At 42.9% G+C, this 23,204-nt stretch overlaps 1 protein-coding gene and 1 long non-coding RNA gene across 3 annotated transcripts in view; one reads left to right on the forward strand and one right to left on the reverse strand.

The window, feature by feature from the left end:
- nexn (nexilin (F actin binding protein)) overlaps window positions 1–23,204 on the forward strand; it is a 170,204-nt gene that overhangs the window by 41,403 nt on the left and 105,597 nt on the right. Inside the window, exons 2-8 of one of the 2 annotated variants that reach the window (XM_048602419.1) lie at window positions 1,056–1,247; window positions 1,867–1,948; window positions 2,053–2,201; window positions 13,228–13,407; window positions 14,051–14,248; window positions 20,599–20,667; window positions 22,335–22,538. In XM_048602419.1, coding sequence (XP_048458376.1) covers window positions 1,056–1,247; window positions 1,867–1,948; window positions 2,053–2,201; window positions 13,228–13,407; window positions 14,051–14,248; window positions 20,599–20,667; window positions 22,335–22,538 — 1,074 coding nt within the window. The remainder of the gene's footprint in view (window positions 1–1,055; window positions 1,248–1,866; window positions 1,949–2,052; window positions 2,202–13,227; window positions 13,408–14,050; window positions 14,249–20,598; window positions 20,668–22,334; window positions 22,539–23,204) is intronic. The other variant, XM_048602420.1, reaches the window with a different exon arrangement.
- Window positions 656–7,057, reverse strand: LOC125484287. Its single transcript, XR_007263127.1, has 3 exons — window positions 6,801–7,057; window positions 4,265–4,481; window positions 656–3,959 (listed from the first exon to the last, which is right to left on the reverse strand). It is a non-coding gene; the product is annotated as an uncharacterized LOC125484287 (long non-coding RNA).

The following is a 23,204-nucleotide window of genomic DNA, read 5'->3' on the forward strand; positions in this document are numbered from 1 at the left end:
CCCCCCCCCCCCCCCCCCCCGCACATACCTGCACACACACCATAATTTGGTTCCATAGTTGGACTTCCGTGAATGTTTTCCCTCCAATCTCACCTGGTACTATGTGACTGATTTACTTGTAATTGCCTTGGAGCTGATTATTTCCTTTGTGTGTGCTGCATGCTCCCATAAACTCGATTGTAGGCTTCTTTTAAACTCGATTGTAGGCTTCTTTTAAACTCACTTTCTCTAATTTAACTAAGCAGTATTAAATTAAAGCATCATTCAAGATGAACAGGATAATCTTTGGAATGAATGGATGGATGGCACCCTGCTTTAACACAATCGGGGTTGAAGGGAGATGCAAACAGTTGGTGAAATATTGTCCTTCATAATAATTTTTTAAAATTCATTAACGGGACGAGGGCATCGCTGACTAGACCAGCATTTATTGTCCATCCCTAATTGCCCAGAGGGCAGTTCAGAGTCAAACACATTGCTGAGAGTCTGGAGTCAGACTCCAGGTCAAGGATGGCAGTTTCCTTCCCTAAAGGACATTAGTGAACCGGATGGGCTTTTCCAACCATCAACAATGGAATCATGGTCAACATTAGATTCTTAATTCCAGATTCTTTTTAATTGAATTCAAATTCCACAGTAGGATTCCAACCTGGGTATCCAGAACATTACCTTGGTTTCTGGATTAATGGTCCAGATTAATTAATCCAGAGATAATACTACTAGGCCATCACCTCCAATATTAGCACCAAAGATATCAGAACATTCCTCTTCTGTCTTATTTCCATCAAGACATTAATTTTTAAAAAAGAACTTAACCCACAAATTAACAAACTGTTGCTATGCTGGATACACAAACCTTGGCTGAAATATTCAGGGGATCTCAATGGATTAGTTGTTAATTATTGAAAATGTGAAAGATACTTCTTCATTCCTTTAATTCTCTATCATTTGTTTAATAAATTTCGTCAGCTTACACCTTTTTGTTAAGTTCTTTCATTTATCTCTTTCTCCCCCCCTCCTTTCTTTCTCTGTTTTTTTCTTTCTAACCCACATAGATGCTTCTATCTACATCTAAACCTGTTCATAAATCATACGTGCCAAAGCTGGCCAAGGGAGATGTTAAGACTAAGTTCGAAGCCATGCAAAAAGCGCGGGAGGAAAGGAGCAAGAGGAGATCTGGAGAAGAAAGGAGAAGGAGAAATGAACAGTATAAGAAGGAGAAAGAATGGACAAAGATAAAACAGGAGGTTGCTTAGTTTATAAGTCACATCTGTTTTACCCCTCAGAATGACTGTACCTTGTTGCTCATTTATACTGACGAGGCTGACAACAGATCTGTGGAAATTGTTTAATTGATTCACAATTTAGCGTCAGAGGATGGTGAAGCTTTGGAATTGTCTATCCAAGGGCGCTCGGTTTAAAATATATTTTAGACAGAATTCGACATATTTTTATGTTCTTGGGGAATTAAGGAAATCAGGGACTGTGTAGGAAGATGGAGTGAGATAGAAGATCAGCCGTGACTTTATTGAATGATAGAGTGGACCTGGAAGGCCAGAGGCCCAATCCAGCTCCCATTTCTGACCTTTACTAAAATCGTGTTACCGTTAACATTAACCATGAGGTAAAAGTCACAAAGGAAACATTCAAATGTGTTCACCCTCAGGTTTGTTCTACCCAATTCTTCCCCAATTCTCTCTTCGGTCCAACATCAGCTTCGGTCCTCAAAATCACCTGACCCCTTACATTGGGTTATTGTTTTGTAATAGAGTTGATAGGTCCTTGGTGCTGCTGCTGGATGTAAGTGGATTTAATGTTGCAAAAAAAAAAGATGCTGAACCTCTTTTTCCCCTTGATTTATTTCAGCTAAGGGAACTACTTGCTTCAGATGATGAAGATGAGAACAAATCAAACGAACTGAAGAAGGCGTACGTCCCTAAAATGACAGGTAGCAGCAACTGAAATCGAATTCGCCCAAACTTTCAGTGTTCCCGTCAGGCGTCAGAACTTGGGGACAAAAAGAAATGAGCGTATGCCTTCCTGTATCCACAGGGACAGTCAAGGGCAAGTTTGAGGAAATGGAAAAGGTAAGGCAAGAGGAGGAGAAGAAAAGAATGGAGGAGGAGCGGCAGAGAAGGATTCATCAGGACATCCTGGAGAAGAGGAAGTTACAACGCGAACTTGCAAGAAAGGCCGCAGAGGTACTAAGGCATTTCCCAATTCATTTTAAAAAAAACTAACATTAAAGTTTGATTCGTAGGAACGCTCACCTGGAATCCACTTTGCACAATATTATTGGAATCCTCTTCCTATTTCCTTCATTAGAACAACACTTAAATGTTCAAATGATGTATTTATGTTTTGAAACACGTTGCTCAGTTTGAACAAGTGGGGGAACAAATTCAGTCTTCGAACATAGAAGCAGGAGTAGGCCATTCAGCCCTCGAGCTTGTCCTGCCATTCCGTAATGGATCTGCTTGCTCACACCAATGGGAAATGTAGGGTTACGGGTGTAGGGTGGGGCAGGTGGGTTTGTGTGGGATGCTCTTCAGAGGGTCAGTGTAGACTCAATGGGCTGAATGGCCTGCTTCCACACTGTAGGGATCCTATGATTATTGCTGGCTGCACACAATATGAAGCTGATATTGTTTTGGAATAAAAATAGTTCTACTTTGTTTAATATTTCATTTATCTGACCAGATATACAGTTTCGTTAAAATTGTACCATTAATTTGTAAACATTTCTTACTATATTTATGACAGATATTGCTGCAAATGCACATGCCTCTTGTTGTTAGCAAATGCAGCTTTCAATAGTGTCACAGCTGGCTTAATTTGTACCCTTAAATCTGCATTCCTGCCCACTCCTAATAACCTTTCACCTCCTTAATTAATAAGAATCTATCTATCTCTGCCTTAAATATATTCACGGACCCTGCTTCCAGCAGAAAGAGGATCTGTCCCATTTTTTTTCTATTTTCTTGGGGTCGACCTGTATGTATCTTATATTCCATTTACCCACCTTGATTCCATTCCCCATTAAAAGCCTTGCTAAGCTAAAGTCTGTCAGTCTCAGTTTTTTTGAACCCTCTTGTGAAGATCCAGCCTCAGTACAATAGCTTTCTAAGGGGCTGAATGGCCTACTCCTGCTCCTAGTTCTTACATCTTTTTTTGACTTCAGCTCCCGACCTGTAGCCCCACATATTTTCGACACCATTGTACTCTGTATCCTTTCAATAACATAGTCAGTAGAATGAGTTCTCTAGTGCAGTCCAGCCAAAGATCAATACGAAACAATTATGTAACCTCTTCTTTCCAAATCTATGAGGAAAAAAGTGACATCTCAATCGCATCTCATCCTAAGAAAGGATGCTGTGGCCAACAGTGCAGCACCTTCTCAGTTGTGCACTAATTTGCCAACTTAAATTTGCTTAGGTTTCTGGACTGGCCCTTAGAAGCCCTGGCCTCGTGATAGAGTTAAGTGTGTTACCCACCGACCATAGGGAAGAGGGCCAGCGAAGCTCAACAAAGAGGGGTTAGACAGAAAATGGTCAGCTGTATTTTTGAAAAAAGTACATGGAAAGCAGAAAAATGGAAGCTGACAAGAATACTGAAGTAGACAAAACTGGAGCTGACACTGAGGAGGAATTCGCTCCTTCGTTTTTAACCTCATCTCAGTCGGTTGCAACAATTGTCTTTCAATTTATTTTGATCGTGCAGCTGTCACACTTCAGTTAAAACGTTGCTCATGAGAAAATGAAGCACCCAATCATTCTGCCAATCTGATCCACTTGCTCCTCCTCCCTCTCTGGCATCAGTACAAAATACACAGTTTTCCACCACCTTTTAATTCTGAAGAAGTCATTATTCCACTCAAAGTCTTGACTCTGTTTTCTCTCTCTCTCTCTCTCTCTCTCTGTTGAGATTCTTGAGCATTTTTCTTCTTATTTGAGAATTACCTGGAATGAAAGGAGAATTTGACAATTTGAGTGAAACAAGAAAGAATTTCATTACCCACTAACTCTTCGAAAAATAATAAAAACTTGACATTGGAAACTCACACACATACAAACACAGGTAATAATTTTAAAAGGGAGGACACCTGATACGGACCGGGAGAAATATGGCTATATCATTTATAACTCCAGAGTATTTGAGGTGCTAGATTTTAAACATGAAGCCATAATTGATTAATTGTTGACTTGAATCTGTATTATGAGCAGATTGTGAAGATATCTTGAGATTTTAGTCAATGGTTGTTTACCAAGGTTGCTGTATTCACTGGGTGCTGTTTTTCAAAGGCGCAGGTAGAGGAGAGAGAGTTCCAGTCCTTGTCACAAATTAATTTTCCTTCTCTCTGCTGTGCAAAAGCAGCTGCTGAAAATTAGTGTGTATTCAAGGGTCTAGCTCCATTGCCTTTCCAAGATGGCTAATTAGCAGGTGAGCCCTTCAGCTCCCAATATATACAACAATCATCATACCTGTGAATTAAACAGGAGATGTGAATTTCTTGATGCTCAGTTTCCTGACTGAACTCAAGCTTAAACAAATTAGAAATGCAGTCTTCAACATTAGATATGATTTCGTAATTGAACAACATTTGCTGGATGATCCTGAGCGTATGAAGAATTATAGCAACCCATGTCATAACAGGACCAGGTGTGGAGTGGGTAAAAAAAACATGGAAGGATGGAATCGGGCTCAAACGTGATCGAACCCAACCTCCTCCTCCATCATGTCCCATGCCATCCCCAACATCGAGTTCAGCAGAAACACCCCTGCTTCCTAGCTGCTATCAGTTCCAATGACAAGTAACTGGACTCAAAAATGTTAACTCTGCTTTCTTCCTAAAGATATTTGGCTCAATTCCAGCCTCGGGCAACCGTCAGTGTGGAGTTTGCACATTCTCCCCATGTCTGCATGGGGTTTCCTCCGGGTGCTCTGGTTTCCTCCCACAAAGATGTGCAGGTTAGGTGGATTGGCCATGGGAAATGCAGGGTTGTGGGGACAGGGTGGAGTGTTGTGGGCTCTGGGTAGGATGCTTTTCAAAGGTCGATGTGGTCTTGATGGGCCAAATGGCCTGCTTCTGCACTGTAGGGATTCTATGATATTGCAGAACCCTGCAGTACAGAGGGATCTGGGTGTCCTGGCAGACGAATCACTAAACATTAGTCTAGAGGTACAGCAAGTGATTGGGAAGGCAGGTAGTTCTTTATTGCAAGGGGAATGGAATATAAAAGTAGGGAAGTTTTGCTACAGCTGTAGCAAGCCTTGGTATGCCGTTGAGGGCACTTGACAACCTGCATGCTGAAAGGATGCTTCCCCTTGTGGGAGAGCCTCGGGCAAGGGGACACCATTTAAAAACAAGGGGCTTCCCATTTTAGAGAGAAATGAAGAGAAGTTTAGTCTATGTGGAAATCGCTTCCCTATAAAAGAGTGCAGGTTATTTGTGGGGGGGTGGGGGGAGAGGAACAGGAAAATGGAATTGAGGTTACATTCAGGTCAGCTGTGATCTTATTGAATGGCAGAGCAAGCTCGATAGGCCAGATCACCTAGTCCTGCTCTTAATTCTTCTCTCAAGGTGTCTATTAGGATTCATAGATGTTCAGCCCTCATTTTGCTTTCCGAACAACAACATCAGGGTGCCATACACTACCTTACAAGCAACAAAGAACAGGTGTAGTCACTGTTGTATTGGAGAAGTTAGTGTAGGAATTTTAACTGAGGAAATTCCCACATGCACCAATATTATAATGAACAAATAATCTGTTTTACTTTTGCACAAAGAGTAAATGTTATTTAGGACACTAGACAGAACATTCTTGTGGTTGCCCCCTAAGATGGAGAGTAATGGCCTATTAGTAATGTAACTGGATTGGTTAATCCAGAGACTCAGATAATGGTAATAGAGACCTGGATTCAAATCCTCCTATGGCAGATGGTAGAATTTGAATTCAATATAAACTGGAATTAAGAGTCAAGACGGCCATGAATCTACTGCTGATTGTCTGGAATACTGCATCTGGTTCACTAACACCCTTTAGGGAAGGAACCACAGTCATCCTTACCTGGCCTGGCCTACATGTGACTCCAGACCCACAGCAATGTGGCTGACTCTTAGCCAGCAACGCCCTTGTCCCATGAATGAATAAAAAAAAGCTACAGCTGGCATTTGAGAGGGGAAAGGGGTACAAGCAGTCAGAGTGAGAAAATGATAGCTAATTTGCAATAGGAAACTTTCCCACTATGCTCATAAATATTGTTGTTACTTGGGATGATATATGGCAAGATTTTATACATGTGCCAGGCAATGACCATCTCCAGCAAAGGAGAATCTAACCACCTTCACTTGCTATTCAATAGCATTACTATCACTGAATTCCTCAACATCCTGAATGTTATCATGGACCAGAAACTGAACTGGACTAGTCATCTAAATACTGTGGCTACAAGATCGGGTCAGAGGCAGAGAATTATGCAATATGGAACTTACCTCTGGACTCCGCAGACCCTATTCACCATTTACAAGTCACAAGTCAGGAGTGTGATGGAATATGCCCCACTTGCAGCTCCAACAACACTCAAGAAGCTTGACACCATCCAGGACAAAGCAGCCCACTTGATTGGCACCACAAATATTCACTCCCTCCACCACCGACGCTAAGGAGCAGCAGTGTCTACTGTCTACAAGATGGACTGCAGAAATTCACCAAAGATGCTTAGTACAAGCACGTAGTAGGACAAGGGCAGCAGATACATGGGAACACCATTCCCTGCAAGTTCCCCATCAAATCACTCACCATCCTGACTTGGAAATATATTGCTGTTGCTTCACTGTTGCTCTCCCAGTGACCCCTTTCCTAAGGGCAAGAGTAGTTGGACTTTTAGGCCTGCAGCGATTCAAGAAGGTAGCTCATCACCATCATTTCCAGTACAGTTAGGAATGGGAAATAAATGCTGGCCTAGCCAGTGATGTCCACATCCTGTGAATGAATAAGAAAAAAGTCCAAGGTGACCTGAGAGAAAGGTCTTTCGTGCAAGATTTACCTCAGAATCATATCGCTTATTTTCTGCATTGTTGCTCCTTGATTGTAGGCATATTTTCCCATTTAAATGCTCCCAGCTGGGACATGCTTGGTTACTTCAATTTGAAAAGTTGAAATGTTGTGACTAATGCATCCCATCTGGAATCTTTTATTTCAAACTACTTAATCTCTAAGACAGATTAGCATGCCACAGAAATAAGGCAAAAAAATGTCCTGAATGAAGCAGAGCGATGCAAGGTTAAAATTAAAGGCTTTTATTTCAGAGAAGCACAGATTACTTTCAGCAAAGGCACCAGGTACTTGGCTTACAAGGTATAGCCAACATGACTAGCTTCTCCAATCCCACTTGTTTCCCAAATGCTTCAACAACTCATCATTTTTAAGCAATTGTCTAACTGCCTTGTAAAGGGCAGTTGTGGCTATGTGGTAGTATCCCTACCTCTGAGTGAGACAGCCTGGGTTCAAGTCCCACTTAACCTGGAGGAGAGTCATAATACTCTCATCAGGCCAGTTAAAATTCCGTAAAACCCAATTACATCCTTTTGGCTCGTGTAGCACAGTGGCAGTGCCCCTATCTCTAAGCTAGGAGGCCTGTGTTCTATTTCCACTGCTCCAGAGGTGCATAATAACACCTCTGAACAGGTTGATTTGAACAAATTCCCTTTTTAGGGGAATTTGCAGGCTCTGCTTCAACAATGGTTTGTGGTGGAGAATTCCACATTCTAATCCTGACCTGCCCAAAGAGTGTTTGCAACTTTCCAATTCTTACTGTGACATTCGTGTTGTCTAATTCTGGCTTTGCCAACAGCAATGATTGAATAATAGAATCCCTACAGGTCAGACAAAGGCCATTCAGCCCATCATATCTGCACCGACCCTCTGAAGAGCATCCCACCCAGACCCACTCCCCCACCCTATCTCTGGGACCCCATGCTTACCATGGCTAATCCACCAAGCCTGCACATCCCTGGACACTATGGGCAATTTAGCATGGCCAATCCACCTTAACCTGCACATCCTCGGACTGTGGGAGGAAACCGGAGCACCCGGAGAAAACCCACGCGGACATGGGGAGAATGTGCAAACTCCATACAGTCACTCAAGGCTGGAATCAAACCTGGGTCCCTGGAGCTGAGAAGCAGCAGTGCTAACCACTGAGCCAGCCTTGTTGAGTGACGATTTACCATCGTGGATCCGATGATGACCTCCATTGGCTCATTCTACAGTCTTCCCATTCTCCAGTCAGGACCTACAGGTTCTAAAGTCTCTTTCTTCTCCATTCTACCATGGAATGGAGTGTCACTGGCTAGGCCAGCATTTATTGTGCATCCTGAATTGCACCTGAGAAGGGAGTAGTGAACCTCCATTTTGAACCACTGCTGTGCTTGGGGTGTGTCTTATTCCTACCCTACTCTACTCTGCCTTACTCTACCCTACCCTGCTGTACTATACTCCTATCTATTATTATACTCTACTATACTCTAATGAGGCAACATTCAACCAGAAAGCCTGCATCTGTCTTGTCCCCCACACTTTAGACTCCTAAACTCCTCAACCACACTTCCCTCTTTCAAAATCTACCCCCTTGACTTTGCCTTCTGTTACCTCCTTGGCACCATTACATGTCTATGTGAGGAACTTTACAAACAGTCTTGTAGCAAACTGGATGCTGTTCACTCAGACAAAGGGAAGCATCGGGCAGTTGAAAGCCTTCAAGTTTGCTGTGAATTGTTTCATTATTTTCTTTAAAAGCAGAAAGTCTGATTTCTGCCTGACCCTGTTCCCAGTTTCATCACCAGCCAGTACCCCATCCCCTATCAAAGGTATTGACTTCAGCTCAGGGGAAAATTAGTAGGGACCAGCACCACACACACACACACTTTTGGACTGGGAGGAAACCAGAGCACCTGGAAACGCCCGCGCAGACACGGGGAGAATGTCTGTGTGGAGTGTGCATAGTCACCAGAGGATGGAATCAAACCCAGGTCCCTGGCGCTGTGAGGCAGCAGTGCTAACCACTGTGCCACCGTACCACCTGGGACTCAGACTTCACCTGTGAGATCAGCTACAGAAAATCCCAACTTTGGCTCAAAGTTAAAAAAAATCACATGACACCAGGTTATTAGTCCAACAGGTTTATTTGAAATCGCAAGTTTTCGAAGCGTAGCCCCTTCATCAGGTGAAGTGAGGCAAGAGTGCACAGAACACAGAATTTATAGGCAGAGAGATCAAGGATAGAGAGAGATCGAAAGGTCTTACAAATGGTGTGAGTGGAGTGTCAAATAATCAGTCTCTACAGGTGATCAGAAGTGTCAGACTTTACTCATGCCATCCAATACTTTTAATCCATCCCATCCAACACCGGTATCTCCACATCAGATCAACCTTGGCTCAGTTCAGCAACATTAGTCAAATCCAGGTAGGAATTTCATTGTGAATGGTAGGGCCTTAAGGAGAGTAGTGGAACAGAGGGACCTTGGAGTTCAGGTGCATAGTTCTCTGAAAGTGGAGTCGCAGGTAGACAGGACAGTGAAGACGACTTTTGGCACACTGGCCTTCATCAGTCAGGGCGTTGAGCATAGAAGTTGGGAAGTTATGATGCAGTTGTACGGGACGTTGGTGAGGCTGCACTTGGAGTATTGTGTTCATTTTTGGTCACCTTGCTATAGGAAGGATGTTATTAAACTGGAAAGAGTGCAGAAGAAATTTACAAGAATGTTGCCAAGACTCAAGAGACTGAGTTATAGGGAGAGGTTGGACAAGCTAGGACTTTTTTCTTTCGAGTGTAGGAGACTGAGGGGAAATCTTATAGAAGTGTATAAGATCATGAGAGGCATGGATAGGGTGAATGTAGTCAGTCTTTTTCCCAGGGTTGGGGAATCAAGAACTAGAGGGCATCAGTTTAAGGTAAGAGGGAAAAGAATACATGGGAACTTGAGGGGCAACTTTTTTACACAAAGGGTGGTACATATATGGAATGAACTGCCAGCGGAAGTAATTGAGATGGGTACATTAACAACATTAAAAAGGCAGTTGGATATAATGAATATTCAAATACATAGATAGGAAAGTTTAGAAGGATATGGGACAAGTGCGGGAAAATGGGCTTCACGTGGGTGGACATTTTGGTCGGCAAAGACCAGTTTGGGCCAAAGCAGCTGTCTCCGTGCTGTAGGACTATGACTCAAAAAACACTCGTCACCTCAGCAATGACAGGTTCAAGCCCCACTGCAAGAAATGAAAGATTCCTTTGGCACAGACGATAAGGAGCTTGCCTAACATTTCCCCGTGGGCCAACTCTGCTAAATACAGACAAGCTGGTTGTTTGTCACATTGCTGTTTGTGGAACCTTGCTGCATAAAAATTGGCTGTTTACACAGCATCTTCCCAACCCATGATCACTACCATTGAGAAGGACAAGAGCAACAAATCCATGGGAGCACCACTAAGTTCTCCTTCAGGCCACGCACCATCCTGACTTTGGAGCTATGTCTCTGTTTCTTCACACTGTCGGTGGGTCAAAAACCTGAAACTCACTTCTTGACATCATTGTGAATTATCCATACCCCAAGGATAGCAGAGGTTCAAAATGGAGGCTCACTACTCCCTTCTGGAAGCACGGTGGCTCAGTGGTTAGCACTGCTGCCTCATGGTGCCAGGGACCTGGGTTTGATTCCACCCTCGGGTAACTGTGTGAAGTTTGCGCGTTCTCCCAGTGTCTGCACTGGTTTCCTCCCACTGTCCACAGAGGTGCAGGCTAGGTGGATTAGTCATGGGAAATGCAGGATACAGGGATGGGTCCGGGTGGGATGCTTTTCAGAGGGTCAGAGTGGATACAATGGGCCGAATGCCTGCTCCTACCCTGTAGGGAATCTGATTCTCTGGTGCTTTGAGGGATGCACAATAAATGCTGGCCTAGCCAACAACATGATAGAATGGAGAAGAAAGAGACTTTAGAACCTGTAGTTCCTGTCAGGAGAGTGTGAGGACTGTAGAATGAGCTGATGGAGGTCAACGTCAGATCCATGATGGTAAATCATCAAAGCAATCATTTCTGTTGAAATGACAATGAGAGGACACTAATTTAAGAAAGTCACAATAAGAATTGGAAAGTTACAAACACTTGTGCAGGTCAGGATTAGAACGTGGAAATCTCTGCCACAAAACCACTGTTGAAGAGCCTCCAAATTCTCCTAAAAAGGAGTTTGATATATTTTCAAATTAACCTGTTTAAAGATGTTATTAGACACTGCAGGGCAAGGCAAGGGCAATAGGAGTACGTTGGTATAGTGGTAAAATCACTGGCCTAGTAATCCCGATAGTCCTAATATCTGGGCACACACGTTCAAAACCCACCACAGCGGCTGATGAAATTTTAAATTGAGTTAATTATCCTGGAACTATATGGCTAGTGTCATTAATGGTGACCAAGACAACTATCATCAATGATTGTAAAACCCCATCTGGCTCAGATCCTTTAAGGAAAGAACATCTGTCATTCTTACCTGGTCTGGCCTATGTGTAACTCCAGCAATGTGGTTGACCCTCAAGCTTCCTTTCTAGTAGGCCTGACAAGCCATCTTTTAAAGAGAATTTGGGAATGAGCAACAAATGCTGGGGGACACTCGCATCCCATGGAAGAACTTTTTTATTATTCACTCGCAGGATGAGGGCATCGTTGGCTAAGCAGCATTTATTGCCCAGAGGGCAGTTAAGAGTCAACCACATTGTTGTGGGTCTGGAATCACATGTAGGGCCAGACCAGGTAAGGATGGCAGTTTCCTTCCCCAAAGGGCATTAGAATAGAATAGAATAGAATCCCTACAGTGTGGAAACAGGCCCTTTGGCCCAACAAGTCCACACCAAACCTTAGTGCATTCCACCCAGACCCATCCCCCTATAACCCATCTAAACTACACATCCCTGAACACTATGGGAAATTTAGCATGGCCAATCCACCTAACCTGCACATCTTTGGTCTGTGGGAAGAAACCGGAGCACCCAGAGGAAACCCACGCAGACACAGGGAAAATGTGCAAACTCCACACAGACAGACACCCAAGGCTAGAATCGAACCTGGGTCCCTGGTGCTGTGAGGCAGCAGTGCTAACCACTGTGCCAGATTGGGGTGGTCAGGGTGATAACTGGGAACAGAAAACAAAGTCACTCCGTCCTATTTGAAGAGGCTGACAACCACATTTCCCTCGAACAGAAAGCCTCAGAATCTCTTCCAATGAGGGTACCAAATAGTGTCAGCAGTATTGCTGGGGTTTATCACCGGGGATCCAATCTACTTGTCCAGAAAATTGCTTTCAGGGTTATTTGCTGATCAAGTCTGTGAACCAGATGGGTTTTTCCCAACAATCAACAATGGATTTACAGTCATCATTAGACTGTTAGGTCCAGATATTTAGTGAATTCAAAGTTTTCTCCATCTGCTGTGGCGGGATTCGAACATAGGTCCCCAGAACATTACCCAGGTTAACAGTCCAGTGATAATACCAGTAGGCAAACAGATCCTCTTTCATAAACCCCAAGAATAAAAGGAGGGGGTCAGGAAGCAGCCTGAAGTCATTTTGGGGTTTACAGAGGTTGCAAATGTCAGAGCATCAAGGTCATACAGCAGTTTGTTGTGAGGATATGGTAGAGGATGTGTTGACTGAATGGCTCTAATGATAACAGGGATGAGGAAAAAGAAGTTGGTTTGGGTGAAAACCTAATAAAAACCGAAAGAATAGTGGATGCTGTAAATCAGGATCAAAAACAAAAGCTGCTGGATGCCTAGAGGAGTCACTGGACCCAAAACGTTAACTCTGATTTTTTTCTTCACAGCTGCTGCCAGATCTGCTGAGCTTTTCCAGCAATTTGTGTTTTTGTTTTTGGTTTGGGTGAATCTTGACTTTCTATCAATCGGGGATAAAGACATGCTTTCTCATTGGTGACAGGAGGTAGGGCACCATGAAGATGGACCTCGACAGCAGGAGCGTGGCGGGGGGAACAGACCCAGAGATATTGTTGCTGGGCAGTTTGAGGATGAGAATCAGAGAATAAACACTTCAGGGATCACTAAGCACTCAGAATTGGCAACATGGTTGTCTCGCTCCCCCCCCGCCATGACCACTGCAGATGTTTAAGAAATGTTGGTTTGAAAACTTATACAAGCACTGTTCTTCCACCAAAGGAAAAGGATGAGGAGACAGAGAGCCCAGCTGTCTGCAAGAGTGAAATCCGCCCTGGGAAGTTAAAACTCAGCTTCGAAGAAATAGAAAGGCGAAGACAGGATGAGGAAAAGAGGAAAGTTGAGGAGGAAGCAAGACGGCGTATTGAGGAAGAAAAGGCAGCCTTTGCTGAAGCACGCAAGGTTGGAACTTAACATTGTGCCTTTCACCTGCTGTTCACTCACTGTACAATGTCATCTTAGGCTTGTGATTTAAGTTAAAACACCAAGCACCTGCCCAATATCTTCAAAATAAATACAGAAAGTGCTAGAGAAATTCAGCAGGTCTGGCAGCATCTGTGGAGAGAGAAACAGAGTCAGTGTTTTGCATCCGGTATGACTCTTCTTCAGACCTGCTGGGTTTCTCCAGTATTCACTGTATTTGGTTCAGATTTTCAGCATCTGCAGTATTTTGCTTTCACTCTCCATTATTAGTCCAGTGACATTGCCATAACATCTTAACTTATCACGTACGTATCCCACTCTTTACAAATAGCCCTCCAAATCTTTTTGCTTTATTTATTTATACGGATCTTGTGCGCATGTATAATAGCTTTATCTGCCTGTCCTACAACTTCCAAAAGTCACTGCAAATTTAGTAATAAGAACTTAGTGACACACATTTGAAAATCTGTCAGGCAAAGAACTAAGGACAGTCAAAATGTGGCTGGAAACTAAAGAGGGGCAGGGAATAATTTGGGTGCTGCAAGAATGGCTGAAAGGCTCAATTCGTTTCCTCTTCTTTGCTTTTTCTAATGCTGTAATTTATCAGCTTTGTTGATCTCAGTCTTTAGCGGAAGATGAGGAAGATCTACCCAGTCTCAGCATGGCTCAGAAAGACCCAGTGCGACCCGGGAAACTGAAGCTGAGCTTCGAAGAGCTGGAGAGGCAGCGCCAGGAGGAGGAACAGCGCAGAGCAGAGGAAGATGCTCGCAAGCGCCTGGAGGAAGAGAGGAAACAATTTGCCGAAGCTCGGAGAAACATGGTAAGTACCATTTCCCGAAAAGTACTCACTGATGGTGGTAAAGCAAAAAAAAAACCCACCTACCTGCCAAAACATCAATGGCAAGCTGCCTCACCTTTGCAGCAGACAATTTCTGGAAGTTTGTTCGATTGTTTAAACAGAGTTAGGCCAAGCAATTTGGGAAAACCACCCCACCCCCGTTCATCCCAGTGATTCGAACCATCCGTATTGTGTCACTGGATGGTTACCAAGCAGGTTCCATCTGTCTTGCTTCTCTTCCCAGAGCCCAAATGATCAATACTTCTGGCAACAAAGCAGGGAAATCTTTCTCTATTCAATGCAACATCCGTCAGGTGTTTGTTGGAACATTCTCTGTGTTGAAGTGTAGCTCCAACATGCTTAACACCATCCAACATTCACTCTGTTTACCATTGATGCAGAGTGGCAGCAATGTGTACCAACGACAAGACACACTGCAGCAACTCACAAAAGCTCCTTTGATAGCACCTTCCAAACCCACCTGGAAAAACAAAGACAGCACGTGAATGGGAACACCAACCCCTGCAAGTTCCCCTCCAAGCCACTCACCATCCTGACTTGGAAATATATCACCATTTCTCCAGTGTCGGTGAGTCAAAATCCTGAAACTCCCTCCCCAACAGTACTGTGGGGGTACCTAAACCAAATGGATGGCAGCAGTTTAAGGCGGCATCTCACCACCACCTCCTAAAGGGCAACTTACAGGGAGTAATGGCCTGGTGGTATTATTGCTCGACTATTAATCCAGAAACTCAGCTAATGTTCTGGGGACCTGAGTTCAAATTACTATCATAGCAGATGGTGGAATTTGAATTCATTAAAGAATCTGGAATTAAGAGTCTAATGATGACCATGAATCCATTGTCAATTGTCAGAAAAACCTATGTGGTTCACTAATGTCCTTCAGGGAAGGAAACTGCCATCCTCACCTGGTCTGGCCTACATGTGACTCCAGACCCACAGCAATGTGGTTGACTTTTAACTGCCCTCTGGGCAATTAGGGATGAGCAATAAATGCTGACCCAACCAGCAACTCACTTATCCTGTGAGTGAATATAAAAAAAAAATCAGCCACAATCTCATTGAAATGTGGAGAGGACTCGAAGGGCCGAATGGCCTACTCCAGCTCACATTTCTTATGTTCACATGTAAGCTGGGCCACACTTGAACTATGGTCTAGAACAAAAGCAGCTAATGGGCATCATTGTGTGAATTAAAACAGTGAACAGCATGGGTAAAATAAAAGAGATAACAAGGTGTACAGCTGGATGAACACAGCAGGCCAAGCAGCATCATAGGAGCAGGAAAGCTGACGTTTCGGGCCTAGACCTACTATCTCTGGGTAAAATAAAACTAGGTTATATCAATCTAGAACCACAGGTTAAGGCATTTAAATGATTAACTTAGTGTAAGAGAAACAATAAGAAATTCCTTTGTCATAGAGTTTTGCAGACCCATAAAATCAATCAGCTGAATCCCAGTTGTGAAACACAGCAGTTCCCCTGTGTGATCGATGGGAAATTACCCAATTATCTCCATTCTTTGGGACTTGTGGTCAACCTATTGGCAACCTCTATATGAGCATCTCTACCACATGGGGGCAGTGAAAATGCAGACACAGCTCCGTGCTGTAATTTCGAGGTCACAAGACATTGGGACGCTCATGAGTTATGCTTCCTCCAATTCTCCCCTGTCTATATGCAACAGACACAATGGGCCTTTTGGAATGTCTTCTCTCTTGTTTCGCTCCAGAAAGCACTGAGGAAGGTGAACATTCAAATTTGGAAGGAAAAGATAAATGGGTGGCGTCCAAGGTAGTCAGCTAGTCCATGGCCACCTGTTTTGGATAGAAAATAGAATAGGGAGGGGCCCTTCGGCCCACCATGCCTGTGCCAGATGCCATTCTAAACTCATCCCATCTGCCTGCATATGGTCCATATCCCTCTTCTTTGCCTGCTCATGTGCCTGTCTAAATGCCTCTTAAATGTTGCTACCATTTCTGCTTCTACCACCTCTCCTGACAGTGCATTCCAGGCACTTACTACCCTCCATGTAAAAAACTTCCCTTGCCTACCTCCTTTAAACTTTCCCTCTCTCATCTTAAACAAGTGCCCCCTGGTAATTGACATTTCCAATTCTCTCCACCTCTCATAATTTTATATACTTCTATCAGGTCACTCCTCAGCCTCCGATGCTCCAGCGAATATAATCCCAGTTTATCCAATGTCTCTTTACAGCTAATATACCCCAATCCAGGCAACATCCTGGTAAATCTCTTCTTGTGCTATGACTGAAGACCAAAATCATCCCTACTAATCACTTGTGGAGTATTTTAAGTTGTGGCATGCCCTGACCCACAGATAGCAGCAAAGACAATGGACTTAACATTGTTGAACAGAATATTTTTATCATCTGCCACCAATGACAACAGACTCGTTTTAAGCACTACAAAAAAATTGATTTACAAGGAATACAAGCAGAACGCTTTCCAAGGCAAATTATCATATTAATCAGCTGTGCTGAGATGGAGGTCTGGGCTAATGAGCTATCAAAATCTAAGTACCATGGAATGTTTACATGGTATTAAAAAAACCAGAATTTCAAATGAATCAACTCTCAGTAAGGGATATAAAACTTAGGGTGATGATGGGAAAGAACAAGCGAGAGTAAGAATAATTCATGAGGGAAACTCTGACTTCAATGAGTTAAGAATAGATCTAGGGCAGATGAATTGGAATTGAAAGTAGACAGGAAAACTGCAATTGAGCAACGGGCTGCCTTGCATGAGGAGTAGTTTGGCACGGTTAAGGAATATTCCCACAAACAGGAAAACTTAGGCAAACAGATCCACAGCTCCATGGAGATCAAATGAAAAAAAATGAAGAAGAAGAAGAAAAAAGTGCGTTTATGACAGATGCCAGGAAGATAATACAAGTGTGAACCAGACTGAATAGAAAAGGTTCAGAGGATATTGGAAGAGGTAAATAAGGGAAGCAAAGAGACAGTACGAGAGGAGACTGGCAGCTAACATAAAAGCGAATCCAAAAGTCTTCTATGGGGATATAAATAGTCAAAGTAGTAGTAGTAGATCTGATTGGGAACCAAAACTGTGGATTTCTGCATTGAGGCAAGGATTGTAGCTGAGATATCCAATAAATACGTTGCATCCAATTTTACCAGGGAAGAAAATTCTCCCTAGGTCTTGATGAAAGAGGGGGCAGTTCAGACATTTGAAGGGTATAAAATTGAAATGGAAGTAATGGATGGACTGTCCATACTTAAAGTTGATAAGGCATTGGGCACGGTTAAGAATACTGAAGGATGTGAGTGTGGACATTGTGAAAGCATTGGCCATAGTTTTCTAGCCTTCCTTCGACTCCGAGGTGGTTCCTGAGGATTGGAGATATGCAAAACTTACAAAATGGATTTAAAGGTATGCCCACCGACTACAGTCAAGTGTTGGGGAAGTTTAAAAAAATGATTACTAGGATAAAATTAATGGTTGCTTGGGCAAATGTTTAATTAAGAAAAGCCGGTGTAGCCTTGTTACGGGAAAATCATGTTTAACTAACTTAGATTCATAGAGATATACAGCATGGAAACAAACCCTTTGGTCCAACTCGTCTATGCTGACCAGATATCCTAAACAAATCCATTCCCATTTGCCAGCAATTGGCCCATATCCCTCTAAACCCTTCCTATTCATATACCCCATCCAGATGCCTTTTAAATATTGTAATCCCTCCACCCCTTCTTCTGGCAGCTCATTACGCACCACCCTCTGGGTGAAAAAGTTGCCCATTAGGTCCCTTTCATATCTTTCCTTTCTCACCTTAAAAGTATGCCCTCTAGTTTCGGACTCCCCCATCCGTGGAAAAGACCTTGTCTATTTAATTTATCCATGTCCTCCATGATTTTATAAGCCTCTATAAGGTCACCCCTCAGCTCCCGACACGCCAGGGAACATAGCACCGGCCTATTCAACCTCTGCCTATAGCTGAAACTCTCCAATCCTGGCAGCATCCTTGTACACATTTTCTGAACCCTTTCAAGTTTCACAACATCCTTCCTATGGAAGGGAGACCAGAATTGGACACAGTATTCCAAAAGTGACCTAATCAATGTCCTGTAGAACCACACCATAACCTCCCAACTCCTATACTCAATACACTGACCAATAAAGACAAGCATACCAAATGGTTTCTTCACTATCCTGTCTACCTGTGACTCGACTTTCAAAAATCTACGAACCTGCACCCCAAGGTCTCTTTGTTCAGCACCACTCCCCAGGACCTTGCTGTTATGTGTGTAAGTCCTGGCCTGATTTCTCCTTCCGAAATCCAACATTTCACATTTATCTAAATTAAACTCCATCTGCCACTCCTTGGTCCATTGGCCCATCTGATCAAGATACCATTGTACTCTGAGGTAACCTTCCTCACTGTCCGCTACACCTCCAATTTTGATGTCTTCTGAAAACTTGCTAACAATACCTCCTATGCTCAAATCCAAATAGTTTATATAAATGATGAAAAGCAGTGGATCCAGCATCGATCCTTCTGGCACACCACCGGTCACAGGCCTCCAGTCTGAAAAGCAACCCTCCACCACCACACTTTCTCTTCTACCTTTGAGCCAGTTCTGTATCCAAATGGCTTGTTCTCCCTGTATTCCATGTGATCTAACCTTGCTAATCAGGCTACCATGAGGAACCTTGTGGAACGCCTTACTGAAGTCCATATGGATCCTGTCCACCGCTCTGCCCTCATCAGTCCTCTTTGTTACTTCTTCAAAAAGCTAATTTGCTGGAATATTTTAGAGGTAACAGAGAGGGTTGATGAGTGCAATGCTATTGATGTAGTGTACAAGGATTTGTACACTAATGTCCTTACCTTGTCTGGCTTCCACGTGACTCCAGACCCACAGCAATGTGGCTGACTTTGAACTGCTCTCTGGGCAATTAGGGATGGGCAATAAATCCTGCCTAGCCAGCGACACCTTCATCCCATGAATGAATTTAAAAAAAAAAAAACTTGGTACGGTGTCAAACAACGGACTTTGGTGCATATTTAGAGATTACAGAATAAAAGGGTTAGAAGCAGCATGGATACAAAATTGGATGAATAATAGGAAATTGTGAAGAACAGTTGTTTTCCGACTTATAATGGGATCCCCAGCGAATGATTTTAAGACCCCTGTTCTTCCTAATGTTCCTCAATGATGTAGACTTCGGTGTATAGGCTGAATTTCAAAATTTACAGACTACATGAAGCCCAGATGTGTTGTGAATGAACAGCAGGATAATTTTGAACTTCAAAAGGACACAGATAAGTTGATGAAATGGGTGGAGAAGTGGCAGATGAAATTTAATATAAATAACTGTGAAGTGATTAGTTTTGGGACAAAGAACAGATACAATGTAAAATGAAGGGTACAATTAGAAAGGGGAGCAGGAACAGAGGGACCTGGATGTACATGTGCATAAGTCCCTCATAAAAATCATAAAAACAGGACAGGTTGATAAAGATGTAAAGTTACAGAAGAGTGGTGAATGGTGGATACAAGCAAGATAGAACTGAGTTACAATGCTGCTAGTACAGTTGAGATACATAAACACAGACAGTAAATACCTACATTGCATCTTGGGGCTTTGTCAATAGGGGCACAGATTATAAAAGCAAGGACATTTTAAACACTGGATGAGCCTCAACTGTAATATTGTGTCCAGTTCTGGTCACGACAATTTAAAGATGTGAAGGTATTAGAGAAGCTGCATCATAGCTTTACGAGAATGTTTTCAGGGATGACGAACCTCAATTATGATGATAGATTGAAAATGTTCCAGCAGTAGATTGAAACTATTCAGATGGATTTAGGAAGATCTTCATATGAAGCACAGTACAAATGGGAAGCTCTGTTCTGAATACTATTGAGGCTGGGATCAATTGAGTGTTTCACAACTGAGATAGCTGGTAATAATATTGTGAGTTAGGCAATGCAGGATGGAAGTTAAACCAAGTTAAGATACAGGTCAGTCATAAACTAATTGAACAGTGGAACTGGCTGGTGAGGTTAAGTTGAACAATTGGGTGGATAAAATGAAAAGGTAACATTCTTAATCAAACTGTCACCTTGTGTACTGTTGTCAGAGCATTACAGGAATGGTATTTGTCAAGCGAGATGTCTTCACATTTATAGTTAGTGAAGTCACTGGAACACTTGACTATTTTTTATAATTGCACAATATAACACCTTTGACATTAGTGGTTCCATTTATTGAAGTGATATTTATGGTTGTTGAAAGTTATCCAATCTCCTAATTATTTTTTAAGAGTCCTGACCAGGATAGCAATCAGAAGGATCATGCAAGTTCACACAAGGAGGATTATGGACCTGATGAAGTAAGGCATAATTCATTAAAAAGTATAAATACTGTGTAAGAAAGAATGTTAATGTCAACCAGCACCTCCTCTTAGCTTATCACACTTGCATCTAAGGCTCTTTCAGTGTGGTTCATACATCACCAAACTTTAAGTTTACCATGTATGTTGATTATGAATTGGGAACGATGAGAGTCAAGGAGAGACAAGATCCCAAAGGCAAACTGTTGAGGGTGTTAAGTGGGCAAACACTGGCTTTACGAATTATTCAGAAACAATGTCCTGGGAAAGATGACTACTCCATCAACCCTGCACCATATCCAAGATGCCTAGAGCATAGTGACCAGATACATCCAACCCCAAACACCTCCTGCCATTTAATCACTGGGGAAAGATAAGAAAAACATTAAAACTTCTGGCCAGTAAGAGATAAAATATATTGGGAAATTCCTCTTCAGTACACACTTCAAATCACATTGACCATTTGTTAATTTTTAATTTTTGTTTAGAAAAAAAAAGAGGAATTTTGTCATTGTACAGTTACAGAAGAGTGGTGTATGGTGGATACAACCAAGATAGAACTGAGTTACAATGCTGCTAGCACAGTTGAGATACATAAACATAGACAGTAAATACCTACATAGGCTGTCCTCGTGGCTATGGAACCAAATATGAGTGAGGGGTAATATTTCTCTGCAAAATGGACCTCCAACATTGTATGGTGAACGCTTAACATAATTTGACTTGATGTATAATTTAGATAAATGTGAAGTGTTGCACTTTGGCAAAGTAAACCAGGGCAGGACTTACACAGTTAATAGTGGGGCACTGGAGAGCGTTGCTGAACCTCGGGTGCAGGTATATTGTTCCTTGAAAAGGGAGTCACAGGTAGACAGGGTGGTGAAGGCGGCGTTTGGCATGCTTGCCCTCATTGGTCATTTGAGTGTAGGAACTGGGATGTCATGTTGTGGCTGTACAGGATATAAGTGAGGCCACTTTTAGAATACTGCATACAATTCTGGTTGCCCTTCTGTAGGAAAGATGTTGTTAAACTTGAAAGGGTGTGGAAAAGATTTACAAGAATGTTGCTGGGACTGGAGAGTTTGAGCTATAGAGAGAGGCTGAGACTATTTTCCCTGGAGCGTCGGAAGCTGGGGGATGACTTTATAGAGGTTTTTAAAATCATGAGGCGCATGTATGGGGTGAATAGTCATGGTATTTTCCCTGGAGTAGGGGAGTCTAAAACTAGAGGGCATAGGTTTAAGGTGGGAGGGGAAAGATTTAAAAGGGACCCAAGGGGCAACCTTTTCAAACAGAGGGTGGTGTGTGTATGGAATGAGCTGCCAGTGGAAGTGGTGGAGGCTGGTACAATTACAACAGTTAAAAAACATCTGGATGGGTATATGAATAAGAAGGGTTGAGAGGGATATGGGCCAAATGCTGGCAAATGGGACTAGATTGGGATGGCTGGTTGGTGCAAAAGAATTGTTTCTGTGCTATATTATTCTGTGACTCTACTCCAATGACTTGACCACTTATCCTCACTAGATGCCAAACAATAGGTTGCCTTTGGGTGAACAGGGAAGTGTTTTCTGTTCTGGTTAATGTATATTACAACTTCTAATGGAGGATAAAGCTTGTCTTGTCCAATCCCCACCCCCCAACCCCACACCCTTCCCCCAAAACAGGTATCTGATGAAGAACCAAACGATGCCAAAAGAATGTCTTTGGATGTGAATGATATGCACTGTCCAGGCAAATTGGAAATCAACTTTGAAGAGCTTTTGAAACAAAAGATGGAGGAAGAGAAAAGGCGGACGGAGGAGGAGCGAAGACAGAAACTAGAACAGGAGAAACAAGAATTTGAACAACAGCGACAAGAAATGGGAGAGGTGGGTACAGCAATCCTTGCAGTCAGGTTTATTTTCCATGAAGGTTGGAGCGCTTCTAGCTTCAGCTGTTAACTCATTTGTTAACCCGCTGAGGCAGAAGGTTCTGTATCCAGGTCCAATCCCATAAACCTGAGCACAAAGTCTTGTGCTGACGGGGAGGGGCACTGTTGGATGTGCAACCTTTCTGATGTTAAACCAAGGTGGTTTTCTGCCCTCTTGTGGACATGATGAATATTGTGCTCTCATTTGAGGGGATGATACTGTTTGCAACTCTAGTAATCCAGAGTCCTGGACAGATCTCTCAGAGAACATGAGTTCAAATCCACACTAGAAGTTAGAGAATTTGAATTCAGTTTTTCTTTTTTGAAACCTGGGCATAAGAAGCTGGTATCAGATTATACAGACAATCCCTGGGTAACAAGTGGGTTCTGTTCTTCAGTCTGAGATAGTAGGAACTGCAGATGCTGGAGAATCCGAGACAACAAGGTGCAGGGCTGGACGAACACAGCAGGCCAAGCAGCATCATAGGAGCAGAGAGGCTGACGTTTCGGGCCTAGACCCTTCATCAGAAAAGGGGGAGGGGAAGGGGGTTCTGAAATAAATAGGGAGAGAGTGGGAAGCGGATAGAAGAGGGATAGAGGATTACGAGAGAGTTGCAGTGGGAGA

This window comes from Rhincodon typus, chromosome 10, assembly GCF_021869965.1.
Source record: "Rhincodon typus isolate 14 chromosome 10, sRhiTyp1.1, whole genome shotgun sequence".
NCBI classification, from domain to species: domain Eukaryota; kingdom Metazoa; phylum Chordata; class Chondrichthyes; order Orectolobiformes; family Rhincodontidae; genus Rhincodon; species Rhincodon typus.